Here is a 19,535-nt window from a genome sequence, read left to right on the forward strand (position 1 = left end):
CAAAGGCTTTCTCTCCCTCTTTCCTATTATTTGCTCTTTAAATTATTTATACATTGGGTTTCTCATACACGAGAGGCCACGCGCCTGCTCTTCTAAGTGCTCCTGTGGTGGCCTGTGTGCAACCTTGGTGTTCCTTCTGTTCTCCTCCTGAGAATGCAAACTCCTGGCACTTGGCTCAGTGCCTGGCTTTGGTAGGCGATCAGTCGAGAAGATGTCAAATAGTGAATTCTGCCCTCTTGTTTGCTAGTCAAGTCCCATCCCGGGCAAGAGGACAGCACACGATTCTAGTTCTTTGCGACCTCTCAATTTCAGTCTTGTCGGCAACACCTCTGTTCATGGCTCCTCGTGCTTTGCTCGTGGATGGTCCACGCCAAGGCCCATTCTTAGGGGAGCGGCCGGGCTGGACAGGACTCCACTACTCCAGGCCTGAGGGCCTGCACTGAGCCTTCTTGCCAGCAGGTGGCACTCGAAGCCCACAAACCGAACCAGCACCACCCCGTCCCGCCGGCCCCCTAGCTGGCTCCATGCCGCCTTTTTCTGACCCAGTAGCAGCCATTGCCGGGCTTCTTCTTGTATGTCAAGATGAGGTTCTAAAATTTAAGTTCCAGCCCGGGGACTACAAGCTTCTAAAATAATGATTTTCAAAATCACGTACACCCGCAACCCCCTTTTCCTCAGTAATAATCTCATATTCTTTCTGCTTGTCTTGGATGATGCGGAACCCAGTCATCAGTGAAGCCCAGCAACTTGGGTCCTGTCTTGAGTTTCCCTTCCTGATGCCACAGACGGGATGGAGGAAAGAGAGGTGTTTTGTTTTTTAAAATAGCAACAACAAAAGCGAGGCATGGCTGTGGGTGTATGGGAGGGTCTTGTCAAGGCATCGCTAATGTCACTTACCTTGTCCGGGAAATATTTGGGTCTGAACTTTGTGGGTGACAATGTCATAATGGTACCAAGGAGAGCTTCTAAAGGAGGGGACAGTTGGAGCTGAGTCCCGAGGAGAGGGAGCTTGTTCTCTTTAGGTAAAGAAACAGTTTAAGTTTGGAAGACAAGCACAGACCAGCTTATGTGTTCCCCAAGTTCTTCCCAGCTCACACCCACTCTCTCGGGATTTTCCCTACCAGCACGCTCTCAACTCACCTGCCACCTGCCCCACGACGTCTGTGGAAGAGCCCCTGCTTCTAGGTGGCTCAGCTGGCACCTCCCAACACTCCCTTCACCTCCTGTGCCAATGTGTGGCTGTCTCCTCTCCAGGTGTGCCAGACTCTGGGTTTTGCACGGCTATGGGTGAGGCCAGTGCTCTCCCTGCGATGCCATAACTTCTGGCTGAGTGTGTCCAGGTCACTGGTAGGTCTACTCCTGGAGGGGACATCCCCACAGAGGCTGCCACCGGGCTCTTTCAGGATAGAGAAAGGAGAATAGGAGAGTGTGACTTAGACATTCCGGGGCAAATTTAAGAACTGTACCAGGCACAGTGGTGCACATGTGTAATCCCAGCACTCTGGATGCTGACACAGGAGGGTTGTTGCAAATTCAAGGCCACCCCGCACCTGCCCCTCCCCCAATTTATGAAGTGCTCCTGTTTTGCTAGGCTTAGGACAACTAGCAGTGCGAAGCCTACATTTGGACATGAGGGACAGCCCAAAAAGGAGTGAAAGGCAGGCGGCTGGAGATGGGATCTCCTTGGAGAGAACCGAAATTCCTGAAGGCGTGTTAGAAGTGAGGGAACTGAACAGCTGTCAGAAATGCTGTCTGGTGCCGCCGGGCAGCAGGAAGCCACCGCTCCTCTCCAGCAGAAGCACAGGTTCTAGGCGTTGCCACAGAGCTCTGTGGTAGCAGGGAGCACTGAGGCAGTGGCCTGCAGACCTGGGAGCACCCTCAGAGCCCAGAGCTTAAGCTATCTCTTACTGGGTGAGGCAGCCGTACACTGGCTACGCTTCTTCAAACTTAGGTTCACCCTACCGGATGGTTCCTCACGTACCCCACCACTCAACACAGCCCACCTCCAAGTACCCTCACTTTGTGCCTCAGGTTGCCTTGGGTCAGAAAGACTCAGACTCCAGAAGGAACAAAATGGGTCTGCGCTAGCAGGATCTGTAAAATGGGAGGAGCTCGGAGGACCATAAAATGAACCAGACAGGAGCCTTTGGGGATCTTTATTGTCAATCACTGAAGTGATAGTTTATGAGTGTTTGGGACAGAGGGCAGACAGGCCGGGAGCCTGCTGTGTGGCTGCAGAGGCCTGCTCTGGAGGGGAGATGATGCTCATGGGTGTTGGTGGCGGGGGAGTGACGGAGGACAAGGGACTGGGTCAAGCTGGATTGCAGCTGCTCATTAAGCACAGTCCTAGGGGACCTGAGAGGAAGGAAGGGAGTCGGGGGCCAGCAAAGAAACTGCAATACATTCGGAATCCGTGGCCCCCGAGCACTGCGTCTTCCTGCAGTGGAGCTCAGTCACTGTGTCTGGCAGGCCCTTCCTCGGGCCCAGGCTTCCTGCCAGCGTAAGGTGCCCAAATCCTCACCATCGCATCCATCACAGACTTGTTTTTGCCTGACAGAGAGTATTCCCAACTCTCAGCTTAAAAACAACCACAGGAGGGACAGCAAAGAATGTTCTGGTTACTGTAAATTCATGGCAAAGCGACTCAAGGACTCGCTCCCTCATGGGGTTGTGTGTGTGCGGAGGGGTCCTTGGATTCTTTACCCACAGGTGCCGCACGGATAGGGCTGAGGAAGGAGCCGAGGGCTTTGTGGGCTTTGAAGTGAGTCTGTCTGTGTGAGACCCTGTGGGTGTGGTCACTGGGAACAGAGCCCAGCAGAGCACAGGGACAGGGGAGCTGTGGGTCCTGAGGCTGATGGGAGGGAAGGAGCATGGAGGGCTACGCTGAGACTCTGCTCCAGGGGCTCCAGGGTGCCTGGCGTGCGGGAAGTGCCCCTCTGTAGTCTTGGGTTACTATTTGGGCAAAGCAAAGTCCCAGGCAGTTTCCTGTGCACATTTCCACATGGCCTGCATGAGGCGGGTGAAGCCCATGTCTTTGGGCTTCTCCAGGCCCCTCATCAGACGCTGCTTCATGATGGAGACAAATTCCTTATTGCTCAGCTCCCCGTTGCCTAGAGGAAGAGAGAAGCACAAGAGTGTGAGTGGAGGCCTTCGAGCACAGCCAGCAAGCAAATGCCACTGCCCATACCACGTGGCTCCAAAGCCCAGCTCCCTGTCGCGGCCGACGTGGCTCTCGGGCTTAGGATGAACGATGTCTCCACCTGCAGCTCAGTGACAGTGCATTGTGGTGTGACAAAGGCTGAATGAGAGTTCTGTGTACGCCAGGGCCTGTGCCAGGTGCTGAGAATAAAGTAAACAGGCTGTGTGTTTTGTCTCTTGAGATGTTCCCAGGGTGAGGGAGAGACGAATTCCGGCCACAGTGGAGGGAAGGGCTAAAGGGGCCAGCGGAGGACGCTCTGGGGCTCGGGGCAAGCGGTGTGGCTGCTGAGGACTACGGATGTCAGGTCCTGCTGGACACGGAGGTGGGGATGGCAAGTGAACACAAGGTCCCCAGTCGTGGTCCCCACCCGAGTGCTTCCTCCATCTCCCTCCCCTCTGCCTGACCAGTTCCTGCCTGCCCTTTGCAGTTCAGCTCCGGGGACACTTCCGAGAAACCCTCGCTGACCTGTGCTTGCACTGCCTGGCTGGGTCTGATCTGCCTCTGTGTCTACACTCTTTACCTGTATCCTAGACAGAGCTGTATTCACTTTCTGGAGGCATTAGAATATTTGGGTGCTCCTTAACTACTAAGCAACAAGTTGAGTGTAATAGTTTTTTTTTTGCAGTACTGAGGATTGAACTCATGACCTCGTGCTTGCCAGGCAGGTGCTTATGCCACTGAGCTAAATCCCTGACCCCAGTGTAATATTTTTGTATCCATTTTTTTTTTTTTTTAAAGAAAAGTACATTTATTTGGAACCACTTAGGATTGCAATTAGGGAAAACACAAATCCAAGCAATCTTGAAAATGTGACCCCTGTTTAAGATCCTTTAGGTCATAGATTAGTTTAGGCATCACAGGCAACCTGGAATTCCAAGAAATGTAGGGCACTTGCCTAGCAAATGGGAGGTCCTGGGTTCAATCCCCAGCACCACAAAACACAACAAAACAAACATAAACCCCACATGCACGAAGAAATGGAAAACACAAAACAGGGCCCAGGGTTCTATTTCTCAGTTTTGAGAGCTATTGAACACTGACGTGGGCCTTGAACACTGACGCTGGTCAGTAAGTCTAGAAGGGGGGCGAGGCTCAGGGTCCCCCCGACTCCAGAGACCCACTCACCGTCACAGTCAAAGAGCGCAAACACCACGTCGCACACATGGTCGGACAGCTCCACTTTGGCCACAGTCCTGGCCACCTGCTGCATGGTCACTGCAAGGTGAGAGGTACTCAGTTAGCACTGCAGGGTGGCTCCGTGCTGACTCTCTGAACGTGGGTGTAAACGGCTTGGCCCGAAGCTTCCAGCTGTGTTTCGGTTGTGGAAGAAAATGAGAATTTGATTTTTATCCACAACCCCCTGTCCTTTCTACCTCAGGTTTCATTCTTTTCTACTGCTTGAGAGGTTTGTACAGTTAATTAAGAATGCCTGATAGTAAGTCAACACAAACAGAAAGTAGAAGAGCTCAGGGTTTTGGGGAGCTTGTACTGACGGGCAGATTTTTTTGTCTGGGATAATAGAAATGTTTGGAAAATAGCAACAGCAGTTCTACAACATGGTGAACATGATTAATGGCACTGATTTGTACATTTAAAAATGACTAACACACACACACATATATATTTGAGACAGGGTCTCACTGTGCAATCCAAACTATCTTAGAACTTAGAACTTACAGGCACACCCATTATACCTGGCTTTTATTAATTTATTTTTTTAAAAGTCAGTATCTATATAATACTGTTAAAATTTTACATAATATTTAAAGATAGAACTTTAGTAGTCTACAGCATGCAGTGGCAACTTTTCTAATAAATTATCACAAGAGTTCCTTAAAAAAAAAGACACCCAGATACTGCTATGGCACTTGCCGGTGTCCTTAACATGCTCATCCTGCTGGAGGTGATGTGACAGAAGTCCAGGAACTCAGTGGCACCAAGGGAAGGGTGCTGGGGGATGAGGAGGCTGCTGCTCCTTCCTGCACACAGCTGATGCCCGCAGGTGAGCTCCTCACCCCCCCCCCCCCGCCCCTCCTTCTCCCTCCTGGCTTTGCCTCAGCTGCTTTGTTTTCTTCCAGCTGTGCCTTAGGGAAAAGCAGTGGCTCCTGTCTTACGAGATGGGTATGCAGTTTTTTGTTCTGTTTTGGGTGGTACTGGGGACTGAATCCAGAGCCTTTGAACTGAGATACATCCCCATCCATCCATCCATCCATCCATCTGTCCATCCATTCATTAACTTATTTATTTACTTATCTGAGAATGCGGGTCTCACTAAGTCATTAGGGAGACTGGGCTTGAACTTCTGATCTTTTTGCCTCAGCCTCCCAGAATGCTGAGACACTGGCATATACCGCCATGCCTGGCTAATATGCAGTTAAAAAAAATTGTTTTTGGTCTCAGTAGAAAAATTTTTTCTCTTGCCTCTTTCTTTCTTTCTTTCTTTCTGTTTTTGAGATGGTTTAAGCTGGCCTCGAACTTGCAGCAATCCTCCTGCCTCAGCTTCCCAAGTGTTGGGATTACAACTGCACACCACCACGCACTCTTGCCACTTTCTCTTTCTGTGCCATTTCCTGTTAAATACTAGTAGTCACATGAGAAAGACAATCTGGGAAGGATGAGGTAATTTCTACTGTCTTTTCTCTCATCCTCAAACCCAGTCCATGGCTCATATAAATTATGTTATTGCTAACAGACACACTTCTAGGTGAAGTGAAACTCCCAGTAAAGAAAAGGATTGTTTATGAATCAACCAATCATGAAGGGCTCTCTAAAATCATCATTAGATTCACTCAGAAGCAATGTGAACTTAAACTGGTGCCAGCATTCCTTCTTTCCTTCCTGTGATTTCCGTTCCTGTCACCAGCCGGTCTGGGCACTTTTCCTGCATTTGACCTTTCTTCACATTTGTTGCCTACACATATGCAGCACAGTACCAAGGCCAGCAGGTGGCAACAGCAGAGCCATGCCGAAGAGCAAGACCCATGCTGCAGAAGAAGGGCTGGATCGGGCTGCTTCCACTGCCCACTTTCTGTGAGCCCGATGCAATCGCTCAACTTCTTAAGAGATGGCGCATACTGGTGACCCAGCTTGGGAGGCTAAGGCAGCCTGGGCAACTCACTGAGATCCTGTCTCAAAACAAAATAGATACAAAAGGGAGGGAGCCGCAGCTCAATCCTCAGTCACACACACACACACACACACACACACGCACGCACGCACGCATGCACACACACACACACACACATGCACGTATGCGCACGTCTGGCCTGAGGGGAGGAGGCTGTCCAGTGGCATGGGAAGAGCCAGTTTTTTGTCAAGCAGCTGTGGGTTACTGCTCAGGCTGCCCTTCCTCCAGGATGTGAGTTCGGGTGAAGGAGGAATCCTTGGAAGTTAAAGACTTGGACAGAAGAGACTGTGGAGGGTTTCTACAAGATTTGAGATGTGTCCTGGCGCCTTGACAAGACCATAGAGGTCTCAGGGTTAGAGATTTAGCCCTGTGGGCTGATTTACAACAAACAAAAATGCTGACAGCTGCTCTCAACGTGCCTCAGGACAATCCACTCAGGAAACTCAGCTCCCCGCAGAAGACTGCCCGGTGCAGACAGACAGAGGGCAGAGAAACCGCTCTCCAACTGACTGCCTTCTGGATTTCCCCTGCTGCCACAGAGGTGTGTCCCGAGAGGTGACAGGGACCTGTCCTATGGTCAGTGCTGTTCCGCACGTCACATCAGGCTCCCACTTTGGTCTTTCTTCCCCTTCCCCCTTCTTTCATTCTCCCAGGCAGACAGAGTGCCTGCGGTCAACTGTCCCAATATTCCAAGTCAGCCTTCTCTAATGCACAAGTGCTCTTTCCTCTAATAAACCAGTGAATAATACTCAATGATGTCAGGGAGAGCTCTTGACAATGTTTAGAGAGCGGCTCATTAAACTGGTGTTAAGCAGTTGTAGAACAGGAACCTCCGGGGGCTACGGAGAGCCCGCCTCATTTCAGATTGGCTACCGACTGCATTCTGTCTCACATGGAGAGGGCGCTGGCGTCCTCTGAATGACAGGCAAACTAGGCTGCTAAGTCGCTGTGACTCAAATCACTGGGATGGCACCATCAGGGAACAGCCCAGCTGGGGAGGCCGGCCAGGTCCAGGATCCTCAGTCAGGCCTCTGCAGTGTAATCAGAGCAAGAGGGAGACTGACTAGCTGGTGAGCTGTCAAACCAGGTGCTCTGGGGACAAAGGAGAGGACAGCAGATCACAAGGCGAGTGCTTGACAGCTGGTCCTAAGTGTCGGCTCATTCACATTGCTTCCAACATCTCTGAATCACAAAGCCATAATGAAATCACAGCAAGTGGAACAGTTCCCTCCCCTAGTCTCAACTTCCCTATGCGAGCCAGCGACTGGTACTGGAAGTGGGCCTTCCCTGTTGAGGACTGGGATACTGTGAACTATGCGTTTGGTTTGTTTCCTGGTATAAAATTCCTAAGACCCTGGGGCTCCTCAAAGTGGGATTTCTTTTTGTATGCTAGTAACATGACTGGTACATCACTGGTCATTGGAGAGATGCAAATTAAAATAACACTAAGATTACATCTCACCCCATAGCTATTACCAATAAATCAACAAATAGGGGGCTGGGGATTTAGCTCAGTGGCATAAGTGCCTGCCTTGCAAGCAGGAAGTCGTGAGTTCGATCCCTGGTACGGTACCGATAAAAAGGAAAAAGACAAAAAAAAAAAAAAAAGAAGAAATCAACAAATAACAAATGGGGCTGTGGGAAAGGAAAAAGAAACCTTCTCTGGTGCAACCATTTTGCAGATCAGTGTGGAGATGGCTCAAAAAACTAAAAGTGGAGGTTCCATTGGATCCAACTGTTGGGCGCAGGCGCTCAACATACCATACCCCAACCGGGACTAAGGACCACGCCAGCTTCCGCAATGCGCTACCTCCCTCTTTAAATTAGCCAACCCGTGCGCATTTCGTGCTCACTCCGTACTCTGTGGCAACTCTTGATTGGCCACAGCTGGATATGGTAGCCGGAGCCTACATCCCATTCCCGCCCTGCTTCCTCGTGGCAGCCTGTGATTGGTCACGGCCAAATATATAAACCAGAGCCCGCGTAAATAAACCAGCAGTTAACTGTCGTCCACAAAAGCGTCTCCTGTCTCCTGTTTCATTGGAGCTGCGCCGGTCATCCAACTATCTCCCTTCTTGGTATCTTTCCAAAAGAATTAAAAGCATCATACTACAGCAATATATGCACATCCATGTTTTGCATGGTTTGCTATAGCCAAATCTTAGAAACAGCCCAAATGCCCATCAACTAATTAATAGATAAAGTAGATGTGGTTTTGTTTTTTTAATGTAACAGAGTATTACTCAGCCACAAAGAAAGATAAACGAGATATTTCTAATTAAATGGATGCACATTGAAACCATACTCTTAAGTGAAATAAATTGAACACACATGTGTAAATACTGCACATGTATTCTCTGACATGGCATCCATGGTTCTCTGGCATGAGAAACTGAGTACAAAAAAGGACCAAAATATATAATAGATATTATTGAATAGGAAGAAAATGCTCAAATGGGAAGGGGAACTAGGGAGGAAGGAGGGGAAAGGAAGGAAAGGAAAAGAAAAAAATAAGAAAAGAAGGAAAAATGGAAACAAAGGTTTTGTAAATAAGGAAGGGAAGAGGGTTGATGGGCAGGTAGGGGTGTGAGGGAAAAGAATTAGATGTTATCAGGTACAGGTGCAGCTTGTCTGTGATGAATGTGATCACCACATGTACCTACTATCTACCAATAAACAATTAATAATAATAAAGATGGTGGTGCCTGGAGCTAGTCCCAGGGGAAACCAAGGAATGACTGAAAAGGTTGGGGCTTTTTGGCTCTACCCTCCAGCCTGAAAGTTGCTCACAAATGGCCCAAACTCGGTGAAAAGTCTATTAAAAACCCAGAGGCACAGGGTTCTAACTTCCTGGACTGCTGGACATGTGATAGTAGCTGGAGGGTGGGAACCTACAGAGGGCAGGGAAGCCCTGCGCTCCGCTCCCAGACCTTTCCCAGTGCATCTGGATGTGTCATTCATAATAAACCAGCAAACATAAACGCCTCCTAAGTCCTATAAACAGCTCTCACAAACGGGTTGAACTCAAGGAGCTAGTTGTGGGAACCTACATTTCTGCGGCCATCGGAAGTGCAGGTAAAACTCCCTGAGTTTGTTACTGACACAGGAGGAGGGGACAGTCTTGGATGCATGAGCCCTCGCCTGTGGGTTACACAAATGAAACTGAATTCCTGGACACCCGGCTCCTGTGTGCTATAGAACTGGATACTTGCTTGCTAGTACACAGTCACAGGAATCTGCTCATTATTGTGCTGTGAGAGCAGGGGAAAAACTGCTTCATTTCGGAATGATGCTGACTGGTGGTTGGAATTCCAGTTTTTTTTTTTGTCTTTTTCATTTTTATCTGTACCGGGGATCGAACTCACGACTGCCTGCTTGCAAGGCAGGCACTTATGCCGCTGAGCTAAACCTCCAGCCCCCAGAATTCCAGTTTTGAGCCTGTAAAATGTGCATATGGAGCATGAAGGAACCATGAAAATAAGAGAGCCTGGGTTTCAGAGACTCTGTATCCCTTTCTTTAAATTTGTTTTTTTGGGACAGAGTTTTGCTGTGCAGTTCAGGCTGGCCTTGAACTAGAGACAATCCTCTTGCTTCAGGCTCCGGAGTGCTGGGATTACAGTGTGCACCAGCACGCCTCGCTTATGTATTCCTTTTGGACCAATTGGCCTAGGTCCCTGGATGATATGCTGACACGAGATTGGTGATTTCTATTAGATTGGGGCGGGAAGGAATTTAAAGAAGCAGGTTCATTTGGCACTCAAAAAATCTAGTACCACCTGGCTCTCTGAATAGCCCAGGCAGAATCTGAGTTGTGCCAGGCTCCCAGTAAACTCTCTGGCACGGTCCATGACTTGAGAATTCTATGGTAAAAAGAAACACAACACAATTGGGTTTGTACAATATACTATCAGAAGCGACACTGAGTAGAGCTAGTCACGACAACTGAGCAAGAGAGTTCAGAAGTGAATAGAGCCGAAATGTCCACTTGGAACCAGAGAATCTTAGAACTGGAAGTGACTGCAGAGCAAACGTGAATTCTATAGAAGTTAAATAACTTGCCCAGGGTCACAGAGGTAGCGGGTAATGAGCTGGGTTTCTCTGTGTCCAAGGTCTGCTTGGTCCTTTATGTGAATCATACCAATTCTTCCATGAATCTGTTACTCTAAAGAGAAAGCATTCAGATGAAAAAAAAAAAAAAAGCCAAATTGGGGAACACTTCAGTGCTTTTGGTCAGGGCTAAATAACTGATAGCTGGGAGCTGTGAGGAGCCAGCTTTATAGCCTGACTGCAGGGCTGACTGTTCTATGCAGTGGGAGACACAGCACTGCTTTGGAACTCACACTGATGATTTCAGGGACGACTTAAAAAAGTGTACTAAACAGCAACTGATGAGAAACACGTGTAACAAAGGTGGCCCTGGGAGCTTTTCTCTACAGCTGCCTCTGATACATAGACACAGCTTTGGGGAGCATGACACAGACAGGAGCTGCCCGTCTCTTCCCAATGTGAAGGTGTCTGCAAAGGTGATTGCCAAGTTGGGCTGCCAGCCTTTGGCTGTGTGATGTGATGTGATGACTCCTGCCTTACTGGACTGCAATGGAAAAAATCAAAGGCTGGCTGTGACTGCTGAGGTAAAGTGGGGGAAGCCATACTTCTGCCCTGTAAACGCTTGTGATACAAATGTTTTAGTTTCTACATGGCTCTGAGGGGACAAGGGGAGGATTTTTCCTTGATGAGTATTTGTCCTTTTTCTTGTATCTTCTCCAAAGACCCCTGAGAAATACAGTATAACACACATGTTTTAACTTGATTTTGGTGTTGAGGAGAAAAGTTAGCATTTAGGAGAACTAGAAACTTAAGGACCCCAGAGCAATGCTAGTACTGTGTACTATTAATGAAAATGGTAACAATCCCGGTTCTGCTTGGGGCTTTTTCAGTGCTGGGGAGACCACCTAGAGGAGGTGACACTGGCAGTCTTGGTTCCTAACTTAGGGTACACACCTAAGAAAGAAAGAAAACTTGTGGTCAGGTTTTCTGCATCAGAGCACTGTTATCCCACATGACTGTGTCAGTGGGCTTGCACCCTTAATTTGTTGAAAACTGATTTAGTAATAACATTTATTATCACCTTCCAGTATTGTAACTAGCTTCATCAAAAATCCCCATCACATTTTCCACCGAGGTAAACATTTCCTCCTCCTCCTTCTCCACTTCTTCCTCCTCTTCTTCCTTTTTCATCTCCTTCTTCTCTGTTTAAGATGCAGCCTTAGGCTATGATGCCTGGGCTGGTATCAAACTCCTGGGCTCCAGTGACCCTCCTGCCACAGCTTCTTACTTGCCACCACACCCAGCTTTGGGTAATCATTTCAACAAGCACTATAAGGCACTCAGTGACTTCAGCTGCCACATCCAGGGCGTAACCCTAATTTAGCAGGGGAGCCTGCAACATCACGAAGATTGAGAAATACATGGGAGAATTATCTGATGTAAATATACACAATGGGTTGCAATGTCACAGTATGTATTAGGAAGAGGTACATTTTGGATCACAATTCTGACAGAGTAAAGAACCTGTTTTGATTTGTGCATGTGTGGTGCTGGTGATGTGGAGTTGGGTGGAGTCAGTTTGAGTAAAATATGGAAAGCAGGAAGGGTGCTCAGCCTGACAGCTGGCATGGAAGGTGCCAGGGGAACAGTGCATCGCGAGAGCTTTCACAGGTGCCCGTTTTGGTTTTATCCCAAGCCAGCTCTCATCTGGAGACTAATCTGTCATACATTTTTTCTGAGACAGGGTCTTCCTATATTGCTCAGGCTGGCCACAAAGTCCTGGGTTCAAGTGATGCTCCCCCTTAACCTCCTGAGCAGCTATGACTCAGGTGCTGGGCTTTTTAATTTATTATACAGTGTAACTACAGGAAGCACTAGCTACTGTTCACTTTTACAGAAGCTTTATCAGAACTTCAGAGGCTTCAAAGGTAGAAACCTTTTATTTAAACCTTCCAAGAATCAGTGCCTACCATATATATATATATTGCTTTCCTCTTTCCTACTCTTTGGATATTCATTCTTTTCACATGTTTTAGAGAATTACTCTTTGGTGTTGGGATTGATTCCAGGGTCTCACATATGCTTTATCACTAATACACACATGACTCTTAGAAAAATTACTTTTGATTAGATAATACAGTGACTTGTTTCAAAACTGAAATGGTTTAAAAGGGTAAAGTCTCTCTTCCCTGTGTTATCATCCAGCTGCATAGAAGCAACCAATATTGTGAGTTTCTATAGAAATACTTGTGGATAGAAAATCAAGTGTGACTATTCATTTCTGTGGTACTGGGGATGGAACCCAGGCCTTGGGCACGCTAGGCAAGCGCTCTATCACTAAGCTACATACATTCCCAGCCTTTTTTGAATTCTGAGACCCAGTCTTGCTAAACTGCTTAGGCTGGCCTGGAACTTGAGGTCTTTTTGCCATAGCCTCTCGAGTAGCTGGGATTGTGGGAGTGTGGCACCATGCCCAGCCTAAAATCATGTACTTTTTGTTCACCTCTTGACTTTCTCCAAGAATGGTGATATGGCAAATACAGTGCTTTGTTTTACTCAGTGCTATGTCTGAGAGAGAATCCCTTCCCAGGACACAGACAGTCTCCTTTAATAGCTGCAGACTGAGGATTCCACCAAGTGGACATGTCAGGATTTATTTAACCGTTTCTCCTTTGTTTCTCATCTGAGGAGAAGGTCCTTTTCTTCCTCTTTATAAAATTACTTACTTGGTAGTCTGTTGGCTAAACTGAGAGCAACTGACATATTTAAATTCAACTTGTAATTATAGGAAGCACTAGGTACTGTTCACCTTTACAGAAGCTTTATAAGAACTTCAGAGGCTTCCAAGGTAGAAAACTTTCAAATCCTCCAGGAAGCTGCCCCTACAATGAATACTAATCTCTCTACTTCCCCTGTATTGGTGCCATTTTTTTCTTTTTTAGGGGAATGGGTGGTGCTGAGGGCTGAACCTAGGAACGCTTTACCACTGAGCTACACCCACAGCCCTTTGTATCTTTCAAAGTTTGAGACAGGGCCTTGCCAAGTTGCCCAAGGTGGGCTTGAACTTTTGATCTTCCTGCCTCATTCTCCTTAGGTTCCGGATTCCAGCATGTGCCGCTGTGCCTGGCTGTATTGGTGTAATTACTGTCACCATGTTTTCCACGACTTTTTCACGGTGGGATGTCATGTTGGCTGATTTTGCTCTTGTCTATTTATGTGGAGGGTTTGGCACTCTTCCCTACCCTCACCTCCACTGTCTCCCAGTGGTAATCATGAATCTTTAAAGCAGCTTTCCTCCCCCTCGGGGTACTTATATAATTTTACTAAATCATAATATATTCAAAGTGATGTAGTTAAGCCAGAATCAATCTTCACAATGCTAAGTGACTTCAAGCTTAGAAAAATAAACCAGGTCTTTGCATAGAAAATGCCTCAGAAGGAACATTTACTTCTTTGCCTACATCCCGGATAATTTTATTTTAAAAATTGATGCTTTTGTCTTAAATGAATGGAATCCTGGCCAATACTCCTCTTCACATATAAATGTTTTTATAAAATGCAGTGATGAATTGAAGCACAGGGCTTTGCCTCCCACAAATTTTAAAATAATTGATAAAACAGAAACTTTTTTCTTTCCAAACCTGTTGCCCACACAGATCTATGACATTCAGAAATCCTGCCTTTATGCCTTCTTGGCTGGCTGGGCCATCCCTGTTCTGAATGTCCTTCTATTTTTGCTGTCACAGAAAAGCATCGAGTCCCTCCATAATAATATATATAGGTCCTTCCAGCAGTAGTGGCTTCCATGTACTAAAGAGGACAGAAGTGTAGCAGTCACTGCACCTGAATTTCTGGGAGGTTTTGTGTCATTCCATCTTTATTTGAGCAAGTCAGTTTCCTCTGTGTAGCTTAAAAAGCAATAGAGTACAAATGAAATGAATGACTTTCTCTCTCTCTCTTTTGGTTTTGTTTTTCGAGAGGGGCTCTATCTAGCCCACAATGGCCTCAAATTCATGTTAATCTTCTTGCCTCCGTCTTCCAGAGTGTGGGATTACAGGCATGCACCATGCCTGGCTGGCCGGCCTGCTTACCTTCCTTCCTTGCAGTAATCTCTCTCTCCCTCTCATACTTGAGATTAAACCTATGGCCTTGCAGGTGCTAGGCAAGTGCTCTACCACTGACCTACATATCCTGGCACTATTTTACATTTTATTTTGAAGCAGGGTCTTGCTCAGTTGTCCAGGCTAGCCTGGAACTTACACTCTTCCTGCCTTGGCTTCCTGAGTGCTGACATTTTAGGTGTGTACCACCATACCTAGTTTAAACAAAATGATCTCTAATTTCCCTTCCAGGCTTAAAACTGTATGACTGCCAGGTTGCTGTTGTTTTAGATAGTTTAATGGCTTGTTTTTTTGGAGACAGGGTCTCACCATGTAGTTCAGGTTGGACTTGAACTCACTATATACCCCAAGTGGCCCTCAAACTCATGATGATCCTCCTGGCCTCAGGTTCCCAAGTGCCGGGATTGTAGGTATGTGCCACCATGCCTGGCCTCAAAATAGCATAATGGCTTAAATCAGCTAAAATGGCCTTATCTTCAGGGAATAAAAGAATAAAACTAAACATGGGGATTTTGGGGTTGGTGTGGTAGGCATAATTCTGAGGTGGCCCTAACATTCCCACCTTGTGGTCTACATAAACTGTGTATTGCCCTTTCCTCAAGTGTGGGGAGGATCTGTGACCCTGATAAACAATCACCCCTGAGACTTTACATGAAAGAGGGGATGGGACAGTCACTCCCATGATTATGTTACTGAGCACCCAGCTTTGCAGAGTGGGAGACAGTGCTCCTGATGGTTTTGAAGAGCTCAGGTGCTACTGTGCAGGTGATGGGGCGAGGACCTGCAGGGGGCTGTGAAGCGTCAACAGCCAAAAGGAAAAGGGGACCTCAGTTCCACAACGGAAGGGAACTAAGTTCTGCCAGCAGCTTGTGAGTATGAGGACCCTAAACTTTGGATGAAAATGCATCCATGCCAACACTTTGACTTCAGCCTCGCTAGGACACTGAGCAGGGAATCCAGCTATGCTGCACCCAGGACGAGGTCGGTCATAAATACAGAAGTGCCATTTCAAGTTGCTAAAGTTGTGGTTATTTGTTATGCAGCAGCAGGGAAGCTACAGAGCTGGTCAGTGAGCAAGGTATTTACGACTGTGAATGGGCTTTTGGAGTTCCTCACATCACACATTTTATGTATCTGCTCTCATTTTTTAGGTGCATTTTATACTCTTCTGCAACTAAGTACTAAACTAAACCACACAAATCAGATCTTTCAGAGGCACTAGCCAAAGTTTAATTAAGTTTCAACTTTCCTAACAAGAATGTAAATTAAAACTGCTACTTTTCTTCTGGGAATTCAATGGTTTTTGCTTTGACTTCAAATGCATCTGATAATTATAAATTAGTTAATTTTCACATAGGTTTGGATATAACTTTAGGCCATAACAAGTCCCTTAGAACATCATTATACTCAATAAATTTGCTGATTTAGTTATAGTCACAGAGTTTCAAATCTGGAGCTCCTGGAGATATTTAATAAAAACCCAACCTGAGGTCAGAGAAGGTGCCACCTGTCAGGGTGTCAAAGGAGTCAATGACATGGCACAGTGCTATCGTTGTAACATTTACTCTCATCCTATGCTTTTTTTCTCCCTACTCCTGGGGCTCAGACTCAGGGATATTCTACACTGAGCTACATCCCAGCCTTTTTTATTTTTGCATTTTGAGACAGGGTCTTGCTAAGTTGCCCAGGCAGGCCTTAAATTTGCCATTTTCCTGCCTCAGCCCGTTGAGTAGCTGGGATTATAGGCACTGGCCTCTGTGACTAGTTTTCATCCTGAGATTTTATTGGAGCGTTTCACTGTTCTTTCCAGGATCTGGCCATGTTTGATTTCATGTGTTTTACATTAGCTATTTATTGTATGTAAAGAGTTGTCAGCTGGGGGCAGCCAGCATGGGCAGAGAGAGCCAGGAGATCTGCCTCTGCCTGCCAGGTACCACCACTGGAAGGCTCATTCATTCCTTTGGGCAGCCAGCAGGAGCAAGGACATGCAGCCAGGTAAAGCCCTGTGCACCTGTAGGCCACCATTGGAGACCCTTGGTTCCTTTGGGCAGCCATCACCTACCAGGAGAATCAGACAAGCACACCCTTGTGTACCTGCCACCATTGTGAGAGTCCCAGTGTAGACACACAGGCTGAGAGAAGCAGCCCCACCTCCATGCACACTTGGTCATTGGGGAAGCCCCGTGTGGCTGCACAGCTCTGGAGAAGCCCGCCCCACATTCCTGCTTCCTCCCTGACCCCAGGTGCCTGTCCCATTCCCCTACACCATGGAGGGGCAGCCAAAATGGGAAGTATCTGGGGTCCCATGACCAGCTTGTTGGGAGGAACCCAGGAGAATGTCAGATGAAGGTGCAAAAGGCAATCTCAGACCTCCAGTCCACACAGAACAAGTCTGGGAGAGACAGTTATCGAACAAAATGGAAGTCACACCTGAAATCTCTGAGGGGATAGTAACTAAAGAAACAACTTCATGACATTGTAAAAGCTATCAAATCAGAAATAATGTTTCAGGTAAAAGAAGAAATCACAAACATAATGAAAGAATTGTTCAACAGGTCTAAAGTAGACATAGATAAAAAAAAGAGGAGCATAGGAAAACAATGGAAACCCTGAATGAACAATATGGAAAGGAATTACAATAGATGAAACAGATTCAAAAGAGATCCAGGAAATTAAAAAATCAATCAAAAGCTGGCAAAACCACTTGAAAGAGACTGAAGATAGACTTTCAAACCTTGAAGACAGGATTGCAGCTAGCGATTGTGAAAGAAAAGGTCTCTTAAAAATAACAAGGAATCAGGAAATACTTCAATGGCTACAAGATGACGCAAAAAAGCATAATCTAAGAGTGATGGGTATCAGTGAAGAAGCAGGGATCAACACAAATGAAATTAAAAGGCTATTTACAGAAGTAATAGCAAAAAACTTCCCAAACATGGAAAAAGGATTTGGCATGCAGGTAAGTGAGGCATATAAAACTCCAACTAGCCATGACCAAAGTAAATCTACACCCAGACATGCAATAATCAAGATCCCAGAAATTCAGCACAAGAACAGAATATTAAAAGCTGTTAGAGAAAAGAAACAAATTACCCATAACGGAAAACCCAACAGAATCATGACAGACTTGTCAACACAAACCATCAAGTCAAGAATAGTTTGGAATGAAGTGTTTCAAATCCTGAAAGGAAACAACTTCCAACCCAGAATGATCTATCCTGCAAAACTATCTTTCAAAATTGATGGAAAAATAAGATACTTCCATGATAAAGAACAACTGAAGGAATTCATGACTACCAAACCAACCCTACAGAGAATGCTAAAGGACGTTGTAGAGAGAAAATGAAAGGAAAGAAAATAATTGTTCCATGTGATAGGAGACCACAGAAAAGGCAAGGGTAACTTGCCCATCAACTGCAGAATGGGTAAGAAAGATATGGTATTTTCACACAATGGCAAGCTATCCAGCTATAAAGCAGAATAATCTCGAGGCTCTTGTAGGTAAATGGATGCAACTGGAGATCATATTCATGGTTGAAACAGTTTGAACTCATATGGGTGAACCCAAGCATTAAAATCGGAAGGAACTAATGGGATCCAAAAAGCACAATAGTTATTGTAAAAGAGTGACAGGAGAGAAAATACCTGGGAGGGAAAGGTGGTAACTACCGTTAAATTCCTTATTATCTTGTATTGAAGTCTTGTATTGTTTCCACAGTTTTGTTAGGTATGGCTTTGTTCAGTCTTGTTTTGTTAGATTTTACTTTGTCTGATGGTATGGGCAGCTATTTTGAACATAATGGGATATATTATGGTAATCATGGTTGGTTTCCTATTATCTTGTTTTGAAATCTTATAATGCTTTCATTCATTTGTTTAATTGGTTTTATTGTTTTGTTTTGTTTGATCTTATTATGTATGATGATATAAACAGCTATTTTGAAAAAAACGAGACATTATAGTAGCCATTACTGATTTCCAGTCAACTTGTTTTGAAGACCTACATGCTTTTATTCTTTTGTTTTGATTCTATTCTGTTGTTTTATTTACTTTTATTATGTGCAATATTATGGACAAGTTTTTTGAAGAAAATGAGACGTTATAGTGAACACTGTTCATTTCCTGTTATCTGACTTTGAAGTCTTGTAATGTTTTCATTCTTTTGAATGGTTTTATACTATTTTATTGTTTTGATATTATTGTGTGTGAAGGTATGGTCAACTATTTGAAAGAAAACAAGAGACATTATGGTAGCCATTATTGATATCCTGTTGTCTTGTTTGGAAGTGCTGTGTTGCTTGCATTGTTCTGTTCTGATTGGCTTTGCTCTCATTTTGTTTTGTTCTCTTTAAAAAAAAAAAATTTAAAATAAAGAGTTGTCAGCTGGACATGGTGGCAAACATTTGTAGTCCCAGCTACTTGGGAGGTTGAGGCAAGAGACCTTAAATTAAAGACAAGTCTGGGAAACTCTATTGTGTCAAAATAACAAAAGGGTTAGGGATGTAGCTCAGTGGGAATGCACTTGCATAGCATGTACAAGGCGCTGGATCACATCCCCAGCATGGTGGTGGTGATGGTGGTGGCGGCATCTAGGCTGGTGAGGTTTCAATGATAACCGCCCACTGTGGCATGCAAGCCATAGGTTTACCACTACTGATCTAGGCTTTGAGTAGGACACAAAGATGTAGAAAACATACTTCATATTTACTTAGGGATTTTTTTTTTTGTACTTGGGATTGAACTCATGACTGTGTGCTTTTGCAAAACAGGCACTTATGCTGCTGAGCTTAATCCCCAGCCCAATATCTACTTAATGATGAAACTTAGGAGAAGTAAAGCAATCTAAAAAGTGACTGGAGAGACCACCTCTCCAGTGGACCTCATCTGATCTTTTAAAAATATATATATATATTTTTGTCTTTTTCCTTTTTATCGGTACTGGGGATCGAACTCACGACTGCCTGCTTGCAAGGCAGGTGCTGAGCTAAATCCCCAGCCCTTAAAATATTTTTTAAAAGTATTTTTATTTTTTCAGTGTTGA

General features: G+C 45.7%; 1 protein-coding gene across 2 annotated transcripts in view; it reads right to left on the reverse strand.

Annotated features, from left to right (window-relative positions):
- Positions 1-2,141: 2,141 nt before the first annotated feature.
- The window catches only part of Micu1 (mitochondrial calcium uptake 1), a 224,095-nt gene continuing 206,701 nt past the window's right edge, over positions 2,142-19,535 (reverse strand). For both annotated transcript variants that reach the window (XM_013156817.3, XM_063238651.1), the window contains exons 11-12: positions 4,325-4,414; positions 2,142-3,110 (exon numbers count right to left, since the gene is read on the reverse strand). In XM_013156817.3, the coding sequence (XP_013012271.1) occupies positions 2,953-3,110; positions 4,325-4,414 (248 nt within the window). In that variant the 3' untranslated portion in view covers positions 2,142-2,952. The remainder of the gene's footprint in view (positions 3,111-4,324; positions 4,415-19,535) is intronic.

This window comes from Cavia porcellus, unplaced genomic scaffold (assembly GCF_034190915.1).
Source record: "Cavia porcellus strain 051 isolate PalLab524CR breed Dunkin Hartley unplaced genomic scaffold, mCavPor4.1 scaffold_28, whole genome shotgun sequence".
NCBI classification, from domain to species: Eukaryota; Metazoa; Chordata; class Mammalia; order Rodentia; family Caviidae; genus Cavia; species Cavia porcellus.